The sequence below is a fragment of the Vitis vinifera genome, chromosome 14 (assembly GCF_030704535.1).
Source record: "Vitis vinifera cultivar Pinot Noir 40024 chromosome 14, ASM3070453v1".
Classification (NCBI taxonomy): domain Eukaryota; kingdom Viridiplantae; phylum Streptophyta; class Magnoliopsida; order Vitales; family Vitaceae; genus Vitis; species Vitis vinifera.
In genome coordinates, this window is record NC_081818.1 from 4,817,848 (window position 1) to 4,831,718 (window position 13,871).

The window sequence follows — 13,871 nt, forward strand, 5'->3', positions numbered from 1 at the left end:
TCACTAGGGTTTGATCTTTCTTTCTCTCTGGAAGATGATGATGAAAGTGGCAAAAGCTTGAACCATAAACCTTTAAGGGGGTTTATAAAGGGTTCCTTGTAGGCTCAATTGACTTGAACTCAAATTGGGCTTTAGTCACTTAATCTAACTCACTTGGGTCCTAATTAATTAGTTAGCCCTAATGAAATCTAATTAATTAATTAACCCAACCCATCAATCTAGAAAGACAATTCATAAAGTATAGCACAACCTTGAGTTTTTACCAAAGCACCCTTATGGACACTTATGAACTATAAACCCAAGTCCCTCAAATAAATCATGCCACCATGAAGTGGGGAATTTAGGACCCATAAGAAAATATTGGCTCCCCCGAAATTCAATTTTGAAATTGACTCAACAGTCCACTAAAGAGAGTCAACTACACTCCAATATCCTATGAAATTACAACAAGCTAAAGCTCGGGTCCATGAAATTCATTGCATGCAAACTTCTCATGAACTAGTGTCCATAATCTCACAGAATAATGCTACCAACCTATTAAGATTACTTCTTCAATTTGTAAGTTACAAATCCTCCTATTATGTGATCAATTGACATACTCTACTATATGTCAGTCTTAAAGATCAATTGAGATTGAAGGGAGGAAAATAATTCCTCCATTAATATGTAAAATTAACTCACTAGCTTCATTAATCCCAAAAATTTGGGTAGACTAAATGAACCCTTTTCTTGTGTTTTGCTGTATCTATGCCATAATTGAGCGACCTAGCACATGCTCACAAGTTCTTTCATTATGAAAAGGAAATTTATTGATACAACAACATAACTCAGCAGCTAATCACAAAGAATCAGAAATTGAAATGAGTTAGCTGTAATGGATGACCATAGTGCCAGCTGCAATGAGAAACTAACCCAACAAGTTCTTATGTATTCCTCACCAAAACTTCCCTGATCAGTTCTTTTGGTGCTGCAAGAGAAGAATGGAACAATGATCATGAGAAATAAAAGAATGTGAGATGAGTATAAGAAGTTCAATAAATTGTTAGATCTTAGATTAAGTGTCTTGTGGATCATCTTACCGGGCAAACCAGTGAATCTTTCAAACTGTACAAATGCTTGATTGATGAACATCTCTGTCCCATAAACAATAATGGCTCCGGACTCTTGTGCTTCTCTCAGGAGCCTGGTCAACTTTGGTGTGTAAATGGCATCAAAAACCAAAGAGTAGCGGCTCAAAGCTTTCTGTAAAAGGAAGAAAAAAAAAAACAATGAAAAAGATGTCAACTTACTTCATTAAATGAAAATCAACAATCACTATGATAATTTGGATAATTGACCACTTTGTGTTGATTTTTCAAGAAAATTTCTTTAGTTCAAAAACAGGAGCACATATGTGAATGCAGCAGATACAGATACAACCAGTCATCCACATGGGGCATGGCTGGACCTTTCTGAATTTGCTGATTGATAAAGGGAATAATTTTTATACATCCATTTCTAGATTATTCAGTAATTGATTTCTTGGTACCTGAGATGATGTAGTTGTAATCCAAATGAAGAGTCAAATTATATAATTTCTCAGGGATTTCAAATTCTTAGGAATTTCTCAAGGGGTCCATATTTGTGAATGACAAGAACCAATATCTTGATGCTGGTATCCTATTGGAAGAATAATGGAAATATGGACTGAACCTAGCATAGTTCTTCTATACTGTTGAACATGAAGAACATGCAACTCATGTTTGTGAATTGCATGCATGCCCCTACTATCTATCTCAATCAAAAGTTTCATAACTTGAGCTTCATGTGATGCCTGCACATGAAAATTGTGGCTTATGCAACCCTGGGAAGATCACAGATCCTTACAGCAAGAGCACCTCTATCTGATTGAAATTTTTAAAGAAAATGGGCCCATCACCATAACTAATGGTACATAGGATACCTGTTATAGGAGTAATGAAATGATTATGCCTCAAATTTTTCAATATTATTTGTAGTTATGGCTGTGATTTCCCATAATGGTACTGTCTAAGATGATGGATTTGCAGAGGAATAAACACAGACACAGACACAAAGGCATATACAGATACTCTCACACACACAACTTGTGTCATGTTTGATATATAACTTTACCAGCTGGTCCAAATCCCAGATAAAGGAGTGTCATGGAAGTTCAGCAACCAAAGTAAAACAAGCCATAACTTATGAACATGAATCCTAAAAATTTATGACTCTAGACAGAGTTTAAAGGCAGAAAATAAGGGACCAAAAAAATGCAATGTAGATTCAGGTAGTGGTCAATAGCTAGTGGTATTTGTTAGGTTCAATTTTATTTTTTTATTTTTATTTTTATTTTTATTTTTTTTTGATAGATAATTTTTTCCCTTCTTTTAATTTGTTAAGTTCATTCTTAAGACATTTGTGTATGTATGTGTACGTATCAAACACAGCTGGTGCAATTCAGTGTTCATGTCCAAACATGAGAGAGTGAAAAGGACCTCTTTAAACCCTGCATTCACTTGACATCACATGCAAGATGAGAAAAAGGAGAAGGCAAACCTTAGATAAGGGTGTGTTATCAATATTGGGTTTCATTCCAACAGATGTGGTATTTGCAAGAATCATCCCATCTTCTGGATGGAAATTTTCTAATTCCGCAAGAGTCATGGCCTCTCCCCCAACTTTACTTGCAAGTTCTTTAGCTTTCTCTGTCAGATGAAAATACAAGCCATCGTTTGAGTTAAAGCAGAAAGGACCAATGTTTATTTGAACAAGGATGACATTTATTATCAGAAATGATAACAAAAGATATGGTTTTACAAATAATGGAATACATCTGCAAGGAACAAATATAAAATAGAGTGTCCATTTTCTGTACTGAGCATGCCTTTTATCTTGAATGTTTCTTAGTTTATAAAAACAGATACCAAGCAACATGTATTTTCCCTTGCTTAATTTGAGTGAATTCTGCCATATCCTCAAAGATAAATGGCTCTTCTTTCTTTTTCAAAGATTAGAAAAAAATTCTAATCCTATTGTATTTCCAAACTCTCCCTTTCACTTTCTTCTCCCTTGAGTCTATTTCAATCTTAAAAAGTGATACTACTTTCTTTGTTTCTTCTTTTTTTCTTGTTTGATTTTGTTCACAATTCTCAACAACCAAACAGAAACAAAGCCAACCCATCCAACAAACAAACAATAAATATTTGTTTCCCCATGTTATGGCACTTACTTCATTTAGAGATAAGATTAGAAACTGGTAGCTGAAAATAATTCTATCATGTACAAGTATAGAGTCATTCAATAATATATTAATTTTCTAGTGAACTATAGTAAGATAAAACACACAGAGATTCTTACCAAATGTGCGATTGGCCACTACTACTCTTGCTCCCTTTTCTTTTCCACCATAAGCAAGTGCCTTTCCAGCACCACCAGCACCAATGACAACAAACAGTTTTCCAGCTAAGGGTGAGCCAACACTGGTTGTACCATTTGAAGCTGCAAAATTAAAAATAATAAAAATAAAATAAAATAAAATTAAGAAAAGAAGCCCAAATTGAAGTTCATAATTTATAAAAACACATTAAAAACCTCGTAGTCCCTCCTCAATAGCTGCAATGGCTCCAAGATAGTCGACATTATACCCCATTAGCTTCCCATCAGCCGGTCTTCTAATCATGCAGCTAATAGCTCCTATTGCCTGTGGGGAAATTGGTCAATCAAGAAATTAATTTTAATTACCTATATCAACTAAATACAGCTAAGGATGAATATTACAACAGTTATACATCAATGAACATTGCCAAGTAAAGAGATAACTAAATACCTGGGCAATGGGATCGATCTCATCACAGCATCTAAGTCCATCCTCCTTGTGAGGAATCGTATAGCTGTTTTTCAAATTAATTTGCATTATTACATTTCTGAAGAGAATAATACTCCTGGGAATTCCCAGTCACTAAAATTGTATTATTCTATCGAGTCTAATTTCACAAGCAGATGTATCCTCTGACAACATATATTGCACACTGAAGCACCTGCCTATTTCCTGGTTTAAAAACTTGACAATATTCTTAGAAATTAATTGGGTATTCAGATAAACCGAGGAACCAAAAAACTATTCTAGAACCAAAAAACTGGAGACTTAGATGATTGATTGAAGTTCAGCAATAATTTGCAAGATTTCAACTTCCCAAATACTAACCAATTGTTGGTGTGGTTGACACTTGTCAACATGACACTGAAGTTCAACACCTGGTTGGATGTTAACAAAATAATCCACTATCATCTACTAAAAATGTCTTTACTTTCATAACTATCTCACTCTCTATGGTTTGCACATGCACATTACATCAAATATTCTCTCTCTTGTGCTGTTATGTGGAATCAAATTTGAAACATTCCCCATGCCACTTGAGCAGGACTCAAGGGCCTAGGTAGGTGTATATAGATAAAGCAATTCCATTCTGAATCGGACAAAATTTACAATGGAAAAGAAGACTATAACCTTGCACATGAAAACAGCATAGAAGAATGGAAAAAAATGCTAGTAACTTGAACACAATCAATACCATGGAGTGAATTGAGAACTAATATTTGAGCCAAAGCACAGTATCTTTGAAATATAGTTTGTGACAATTTTGAAACTCATCAAAGAAAAAAGTCATACCTGTATCCAACAAAATCAGGGGATGAATAGGTGGTGAGAAAATTTTTGACACTGTCGACCAACAGAGGCAAATAAATTCCATTAAAGCCAACTGACTTAAATGCCGAGTTGTATAGATGAGGGCTCTTGCTGTGACCAATAGGCTTTCCAATGACACCATGCACCTTCGTATCAGGTCCTATCTGTCTGAAATTGTATAAATCCAACAAATCTTTTACAGTTGGTTGCCCAGGAGCTGACACCACTCCTGCCTCAAGTGAACCAAAAGTGAGATAGCTACCAAATTTGGCACTAAGTATCCTTGAAATTAAACCCCTCTCTGCCATAGCAATTCCTATAGTTGGGACCTACAATTTTCAGTTAAATGTCACAAAACTTTGTACAAACAAGAGAGAAAATAGCTTCAAGATGAAAGAGAGATGAAGAAAATATCAAGAGAACTTACAATAAACTTGAGAGAAAAAAAAAAAAAGAAGGGCATCGCATTTTTGTATTAGCATTCAAACCTAATTTGTTACCAAAGAAAATGTTTCTTTTGCTTTTAAACTGAATGTTTCATCATTAACAAACTTTCAATTGTAACTGGTATGAGTTCTATTTCTTCCACAGCAAACTAAAAATTTGCAGTCCCATATGAGCAAAATTTTCATGTTAGTAATACTGTGAATCTATAAAAAAAGAAAACTTTTTTTGCAGAAAACTGGCCATAAAACAGTGGAAATCAACTGTCATCTTTCTTGCAGTTCCTAAAGTATGACTTGTTTGCTTGTTGCACATAAGATAGCATCAAATGTGGTTGCATGAATTTTCCTCTAAGTAGCATCGGTTTCAAATGTTTATTCATGTTGCACAAGAGAGAAACCTAAAGTTCATAGGCATTACCATTGTACATAAATTACTTACTTGGGAATGTGCGAGCACTTGAAAAATCCGTGCACAGTCTGTAATGTCTAAAGCAGTTGTTGCAATCTTCACTATGTCAGCTCCAGTAGCTTGTATTCTTGCCACAAGATTGCCAAGCTCCTCAGCAGAAGGAGAATTTTGGTAGTTGTGAGAAGAAACAATGATTTTGACATTTCCAGATGTTTTCCCCTGAATGGAATTGATGAACTCAGGAGCTACCTTCAAGAAGCAAAGTCATAAGTTTTAGTATCTTATATTTTGGAACTTCTGTAGCATATTCAGAATGAGGAGAACACACATAATGACCCCAAGATCTTCACTATGTGCAGTAAAGAGTATGGGTAGATCATCTTCTGTTTAACAGCGTGTTTTATCTCTTAGAGTAATATCTTGATCACATCTTAACTTAAAGAATTTCAGTATATCTGAAAGAATCCTTAGTTAGGATAGAATTGAGAAAATGGGTTTCCACAGGTAATGCACTCTTTAATTACTGCCACAAAATGGTGACATAATAAATAGAGCTACTCGTTGAAGGGTGTATTCCAATGGTCTTCTGCAATTAAGTGTGAATGCAGAACATGAGGTCAGATAGAAAATCATGAATTCTTATTCATTTGAACAAGTATTGAGCTTCACAATAATAAAATTCCATGCACCATACATCAATAGACTGTTGTCTAACTAAAAGACTTATTGGCACATAAAAATCAAAACTTCTAAAAATAATTGGACCATTTGAAGGATGTTTATGAGAAAGAAACCTGAAGCTCAACATCAATATAATCAGCTCCCAATTCAATGGCTAGGCGCAGCGCATCCAGTCTCTTTCCTTCATCACCGTCATACTGACCACCTTCCCATGTTGGTCTGAAATGTACATGATCCATAAGAAAGATAGAAACAAAATGAGAAATGGTAAAAAAGATTGCAATTGAATAAGAAATCAAGCACAAAAAACATACTTATCATATGATATCTCAGTTGGCATACAATATGAGAAGAAACCTGAATATCTCTGATGATAGAACAGTGAGAAAATCTTCTATTCAACTACTTCCAGAATTATTTGTGAAAGCCTTAGTGGATTTAGAATTACAATTAACAACTAAGTTTGTATAAAAATAATGGAAGTCGAGATATTTTAATATATTAACAGGAAATCTAAAGACAAATTAGTTACATATTGCAGGAGATTAATCATGCATTAGTGAGATGATACCGGTATATGCCGCTTGCACGTGACGAAGCAAAGGGATGCTAATTTAAAGGAAACCAGTTTTTAAAGAGAATAACTATCAAAGAATTAATTTGAAACTTTGCTTTAAATGCCCATGAGAACCAACGTGATTGACTAATTAAATAATTTTTCCTGTACATTCCAGGGATAAAATTAAAACCATCTGAAAACCTGCTCTTATAACATGTCATGATGAACATCACATGAAATGCATGTGCTCTAAACTAATGTGTTTATGACTAAATTCAGGTTCCTTGAGCCCATTCCATGTCCTTCATTTTACAACTCCTACAAAACAGAGCCTCAGGGGTGCTTCATTAAAATCCATAAAGCAGTATGATATCCATATCCTTGTTCAACTTCCAGTTCTCAACCTCAAAGGAAGGTTACATTGATATCAATTTAGTGTTTTTTGTGGCCCTAACAATGAGTTACTTTTAATATAGGGGAAAAGATTTGAAAATCTAATCACAAGACACATCAACTCTCTTTGTCCATTTGATACTAATACTCAAGACAACCAAATATTTATGATCCAACTTTATCAAGACACATTTCTCTTAGATTCTTGACAATCATGTCATTTCACAATGTTCACATCTATTTTGGTTACCTCCTGATATTTTAATACCTACAATATGAATCAAATTGGTCCTGCTTACTAGTGCATTAACAGGTCATTACAGCACATGATCGAACCATTTTAAATGTTTCCCTCATCTTGGCCTCAATCACTGACAACTCCTTGTAATTGTCATATCTTATTCTATCTTTCTTGTATTACCAATCATTCACCTTTAACATCCTCATTTTAGCTGCACTCATCTTTTGGGCCTTTTTTTTCTTCCAACTGTCCAATACTCTATACCATAAAGTACAACTGGTCTAGTAGTTGTCTTATCATATATTCAGTTCAATTTTGTGCAGAGTCTACAATCACACAGTACTCTAGATATAATATAAAGTCAGCAGAAATCGTTACTATAGGGATCTCCTTGCCTTCATTCTTCACTGTACTCCCATTTCTAATTTAGTTACAAGAATGTCATTCAATGTAATTATATTTTAGTCATCCTTAACTTAGAGCTTCTGAATTCTGAAGTGCCCCCCCCTGTGGTTCTGACATGGAATCAACCCTTTCCCTACTCTCATTTAATTAAAACTACATTTTCAGTAAATGACATTCACGATCGAAAATTTCCTTCAGTGATGTAAATATTGTAATTGGATATTTGTTCCCACAATTGTTCTTAAGCCAGTTACTTCTTCATACTACATGTTCTTGACCACATCAACACATCTTACTGATAATATTTTCTTTTCTAAAACCCGCCAAGTTATCTAAGCCATTTGGAAAACGTATTAACTTTAATCAGTGCAAGGAATGTCATTTCTTATTGAAGAAGCTTACTTTATTGACTTAATAGAACTTTTGAATACTGCATGTTTATGCAATTGCTTAGGTGTTAATATTAGCCTCACATTCCAAACATCACTCATCTCAATGTTCAAGAATTCTAACTCCTCAAATCAAAACCTCAGCAAGCCAACATGATATAAGTTGAAGATATCCCAAGTATAAAGCATCACAAATTGAAACTAAAAAGATGCAAACAAATATCAAATCTAATTAATAATATGCTAATAATATTCTAAAAGTGACATTTAATGAATCAAATCATTACCTGTAAGTGACAAGAGTGGGCAAAGGAGATTGTTTGACTAAGAATTGGAGATCTTGTCTAGGACTGAAGTTCTTCAAATAATCTAACCGAATCTCCACAAGGTCACCACCAACTTCTTTTGCCTTTCTTATCTGACCCAACATTTGATCCACGGAATCCGCCATTATTGGAACACATATTAGCGTCGAATTTCTCCGGGCTCCTTCTGGGATTTGTATATCCGAAGTAGCCAACTATGAAATTCAACAAAAATTGGAAGCAAATAATGTTAAATCTAGCAAACTTCAGAAATAAGGTGGAAGCAAATTAAAACACAAAAGATAGTACAACTCTGTTTTTATGATGACAAATGTAGAAGAAAAGAAAAGGCAGACATTCACCCACCAAACTTCAGAGAAATAAACCTACTAGAAAAAACTCCAGAACATAAATATTAATCCTTGATTGGTTGCCGAGGAAATGAAGGAAACCCAAAAGAAATAACAGTTCTGGATTAAAAAAAAATTAAAGAAAAAAAAAACACCATACTTTCTCTTATTTTTCCTCAGTTTTCCCGGCAACCCAGATTCACAATACCAAAGCCCACCACAATGAAAACACAAAAAATAAAAAATAAAAAATAAAAAAATTGAAATATTACAATTCCGTTCAATTTTCTTTTCATTTCTATGATTTCTCGGGAAACAAACAGGTGGGTGGGAGAAAATGGAAAGTAGGAAGAGTACCGGAACGCTGCTGAGAGTCATTGTAGAGAGAAAGTGGTGATGGGTCTGGGAGCGAAAGAGAGAGTTTGTGATTGCTGGAGGGGTTAGGCGTATATATATTGACCGAGACAGAGGAGGAATTGCGTTTTGAGACTCTGTAGCTCATGAGTATGTTCTCTCTTTACGCTCTGCATTCCGATGACCGTTAGCTGGCTTCCAAAATTCAAGAATTTTTTCCTTACAATTTAAAGCCATGCATTTAAAAAATAAAATTTGATTTGTAAACTAAAACTAAAATAAATAAATTGATTTAGAAATGATTTTTGATAATTTGATGAGAAACAAAAGGTGAAATAGAGTTAGCCATGTTTGTTTTTTAGCCTAAACTTTACATTTAAATATTTTTTTAAATATTATTTAATATTATTCTACCCAAATCTAAAAACAATAAATTTTAATTTTTAAATAAAATTTGAAACCCAAAAAATAATTTTATATCCATTTTTACTCAAAATTTCAACTTAATAAGTAAAAAAACTGAAAATAATTAAAAAATTATCATTTAAAAACATTCTATTTTTGTTTTTAATAACAAAAAACAAAAAACAATTTATTATTATTAAATACATTTTTCTTGTCTTTTTTTTTTTTTTTTTTTTAAGAGAACATAAAATTGTTCTCGAAGAAAGTTTATCAAACGAGGTCTATTTTTTTTTTTTTCTTTTTATAATTTTTAAAGATAGGGATTGAATCCTTAATTAAATTGGTTCAAAATTTATTGAGAAAATTTCAAATCAATGATGGAATGTTTTCCACTTGATTTCAACACTTTCATAAACTTTAAATTCAATTAGTGGGTGTTTCAAATACAAAAATGATATGGTTTGATTTAAATTTGATGATATTAAATTTGATTAAATGTTGGGTGGTAGGTGTGTTTAAGTGATAAAATGGAAGTCTACCTTTTGATGCTTAGTAGCCCAAATGAGGTGGCTTTGACTCAACCCACCCACCTACCATGACAATATATATATATATATATATATTTTTTTTAATAATGATTTTTTTTCTTTTTTCTTTTTTTATAAATTTTTCATTTTTTATTTTTAAAAATTAAAATATATTGATAACTTTAAATTAAGATATAATAAATTTTAAAATCTTATTTTACTAAGCTATTGATTTAAAAAAAATTAAGACTACATTGAATTTCAAATATATATATATATATATATATGTATTTAAAAATATAGGATAAATTCATGAAACCAGCGCTAACATAAAGCAAAACAATGTGGAGGACATACACATGAGGAGCAGGAGAGCAAGTACATGCATCAGCAGCAGGCCGTTGTGATGGAGACAGGGGTTAGTTAGATGGGCGCACCATTGACTAGGCTTACCCACTAAATTTTGAAGAGCTTTTTAATCGGTAATTCCTCGCCCCGAGTTAGGTGTCAACAAACTCACGTGACACTCCATCTCCCTCGCTTTTGCCTCGCCGACTCATCATGTGCAGGTTGCCACGAGTTAGGTGTTTCTTTTACTAAATTGCCCTCCTCTGTTTTCATAATATATATAGGTATGGTTGAACGAACCATTAAGAATGTCAGTTGCTCTCTCTTCTCCTCCTCCTTTCCGTCCAACAAAGTTTGGAGTTCCTCCGATTGTTATTTGGTCCTGAAATATGAGCAACACCATATCTTTGAAGACTTGCAAAAAAGAAAGATTACAAATGAGCATGTTGAACGTTCCATCTCTAACAATATATGCATATAGACTTAGCGTAATGAAGAAAAAAAATATACCTCTCACTTGACATTTAGTCAAACTTGATTTTAATTTAGCATTTAGTTAACTTATATCATCTAGTCTTATTTTTATTAGATGGAGAGGTAACTTGAAGAATTTGTTAATATCTAGATTGGTATTATATTTCAAAGGAGGATTTTCGCTTCATTGTCTCTTTTGTCGCTTTTTGAGTACTTATCTTTATGCAAAGAAATCTTAGTGAGGATGCATGGTGATATGATAGCTTTAGGTTAGTAATTTTATTTTGTTTCTTATTTGGTTCATGCATCATACTTTCATAGGTCGAGTTGGTTCCGTTTTAACTTAAAGTTACTTAGAGGTTGTTATTTTTTGAAGTATGTATCTACTTGGAGTTGTTAAGATTTAAGGAATGACTAATATAAGTTACCATGAGTTCCTTTCGAAGAAAAATGTGAAAAATGAAGTCCAGAGCACAAAAATTGAGAAGCATCCCAACATCCAAAAGAAACATTTAAACATCTTGAAGGAGCTTTTAAACATCCCAAAAGAGCGTTCAAACATTCAAAGGAGCATTCAAATGTCTTATAGGATGTTCAAACGTTGCCTTAGGAAACGTTCAAACAATCTCTCCAACATTTGAGCATCTCTTTCAAGTATGCAAACATTAGATCCCTTCATTTGAAACTTTAAACCATTCTTTATATTTTGGAGGGAATTTTCATAAAATTGAAGTTATGATTGTTTACCAAATCAATGCTTGAGGTTTTTGGTATAAATAGATAAATTTATTATATTGAATATAATAAACAAAAGATTAGTCATCCCTATACCCTAAAAAAAACTTCATTTCTCATTCAAAACCAATCTTGAAAGAACCTTATAAGAATATAAAAGTCGAGGATTTGAGTCACTAAAGTTTCAATAGTCTTTTAGGTGATCCATTAAGGAGTATGGGGTAGTACTTTGTCAAGCGAATTCCACATCAAAGGAGTGTTGCTTTAAGGATATGAAAAAAGAGTGTAGACCCTAAAGATATAAAACTTTAGGGAGTAGGTGCATTCAATCAGGTAAAACTATGCACATTTTTTTTCTTCATATTTAATGAATTAGTTATGGTCGATAGACCATTTATGGTCTTTTACACTTGGAGATTTTCTAGTAATTTTTTCAGGTTACATTATTCGATTAATTATTCTTATGATTGATATTATTCAATAACTATTCATTATTTATATATCTATTAAAATTATTAAAATCCTTGACAAAAATTATAACTTCAAAGATATCTCACTTAGACAACTTACTCACCTCGCTCTAAATGGTTTCATATATCAACACAATAACTTTCAACACGTGACAATCAATTAAGCTTTTAAGGATTTATCTCATTAAAGTTTTGCATAAGAGGGCTTTGTGTCAATGATATGTTCATTAGAGGCTTTGTGCCGAATATCGAGTTGTGTCAAGGAAGGCAAACCACATAAGGTTGTGTGAATAAAGCTTGCCACATAGTTTTATGTCAATTAGAAACTATACAATTGAAACTTTTTAAGTATGGAAATTAATAACATCTGAACACCACAAAAGGAAAATGTCCAAAATGAGTAGCCTTAGAATATTAGAATAAAATCTTTACAAAAATGAATAGCCTTGAATGGAGTTTTTGTAATAAGATCTTCCAATTGAAGACAACTTGTAATGCTCTTGCAATAGGTAACACTAAAGTAGAGTAAGACGCCACTTACAACTATGCCAAGTAGGGCCTATCACTCAACACTATCCAAAGTAAGGCTTACCACATTAGGTTGTGCTGAGTAAGCTCAACCATAATTAACTTCATATAAATTATCTCATAAGAAAGCTCAACCATGGTAAATAAATCTTTGCAATAATGAATTTTTTTATTGCAGAAAATTATAACGATCTATTTAAATGAAGATGATCATAGAAAATATGAGATATTTGATAGGATCCATTTCAACAATGTGGAATGTAAGAAACATTCAAATGTTATAACTCCAAGCAACAGAAAAAGAAAGATTACGTACCCATAAGAACTAATAATTGAATAAATAATTAGCGATAATTTTCATTCTTAAAAGTTAATAAAAACGAGATTCTTATAGATATTTATGCAAAGAATTTTTTGACTAAAAAAGAAAGACTTAAACCTAATATTTTTAGAAATGGTGTTGAAAAGTGTCTCAAATTATTTTCTGAGTCTATTTGTAAATTTTTTATGTGTTTTTTCTATTATGGTATGTTCTTATTAGAGAATTTTCTATTATTATAAAGAAATGTCTTACTGTATTTTTTAATATAGAAATAAATATCTTTAATAATTATGCATTTAGTTTTCTACATGAAATGTAAAGAATTTGATCATTTGGCAATGGAAGCATTAAGTTTTATTACTTCTTTTTATAAGAATGACTAATATCCTAAAATTAAGGAAAATAAATATTTTTTTCTAAATTAAGAGAATAAAATATTATTGATATTTGATTGCTTTTGATTCATGAAAATATTGATTGGAGTGGATTCTTGTTGGTATGCACTTTATTGTGTGTTGTCCTTAATTATTTCCATTTTGTTATTCTAATGGTCTATGTTCTCCTTGATTATTTCCATTCTATCATTTTGTTTATCTAATTATTTCCCATAATATGTCCTCTCAAGTTAGAGAGTATGAATGAAAATGGACATTTGACTTGGCTAAAAACTTGGTGAATACATCATTTGAGAAAAACTTATCATATCAGGTAATGCTCAATAGGGGTGAAACTTCTTTCCCTCAAATTGAAATTTTGGTCTCTTCAACCATTTCAACCATAATTATATTATTAAAATAAAAACTTGTGCATGCTGGAGGAACATTTTTTCCTCCTTTTGGA

General features: G+C 32.4%; 1 protein-coding gene across 1 annotated transcript; it reads right to left on the reverse strand.

The window, feature by feature from the left end:
• Positions 1–665: 665 nt before the first annotated feature.
• LOC100243536 (bifunctional 3-dehydroquinate dehydratase/shikimate dehydrogenase, chloroplastic) lies at positions 666–9,571 on the reverse strand. The gene is made up of 11 exons (XM_002270196.5): positions 9,226–9,571; positions 8,501–8,733; positions 6,340–6,445; positions 5,576–5,794; positions 4,673–5,019; positions 3,830–3,893; positions 3,595–3,703; positions 3,361–3,501; positions 2,560–2,708; positions 1,080–1,242; positions 666–967 (listed from the first exon to the last, which is right to left on the reverse strand). The coding sequence occupies exons 1-11, from the start codon at positions 9,244–9,246 to the stop codon at positions 924–926; spliced, it is 1,596 nt and encodes a 531-aa protein (XP_002270232.1). The 5' UTR covers positions 9,247–9,571; the 3' UTR covers positions 666–923.
• Positions 9,572–13,871: the final 4,300 nt, after the last annotated feature.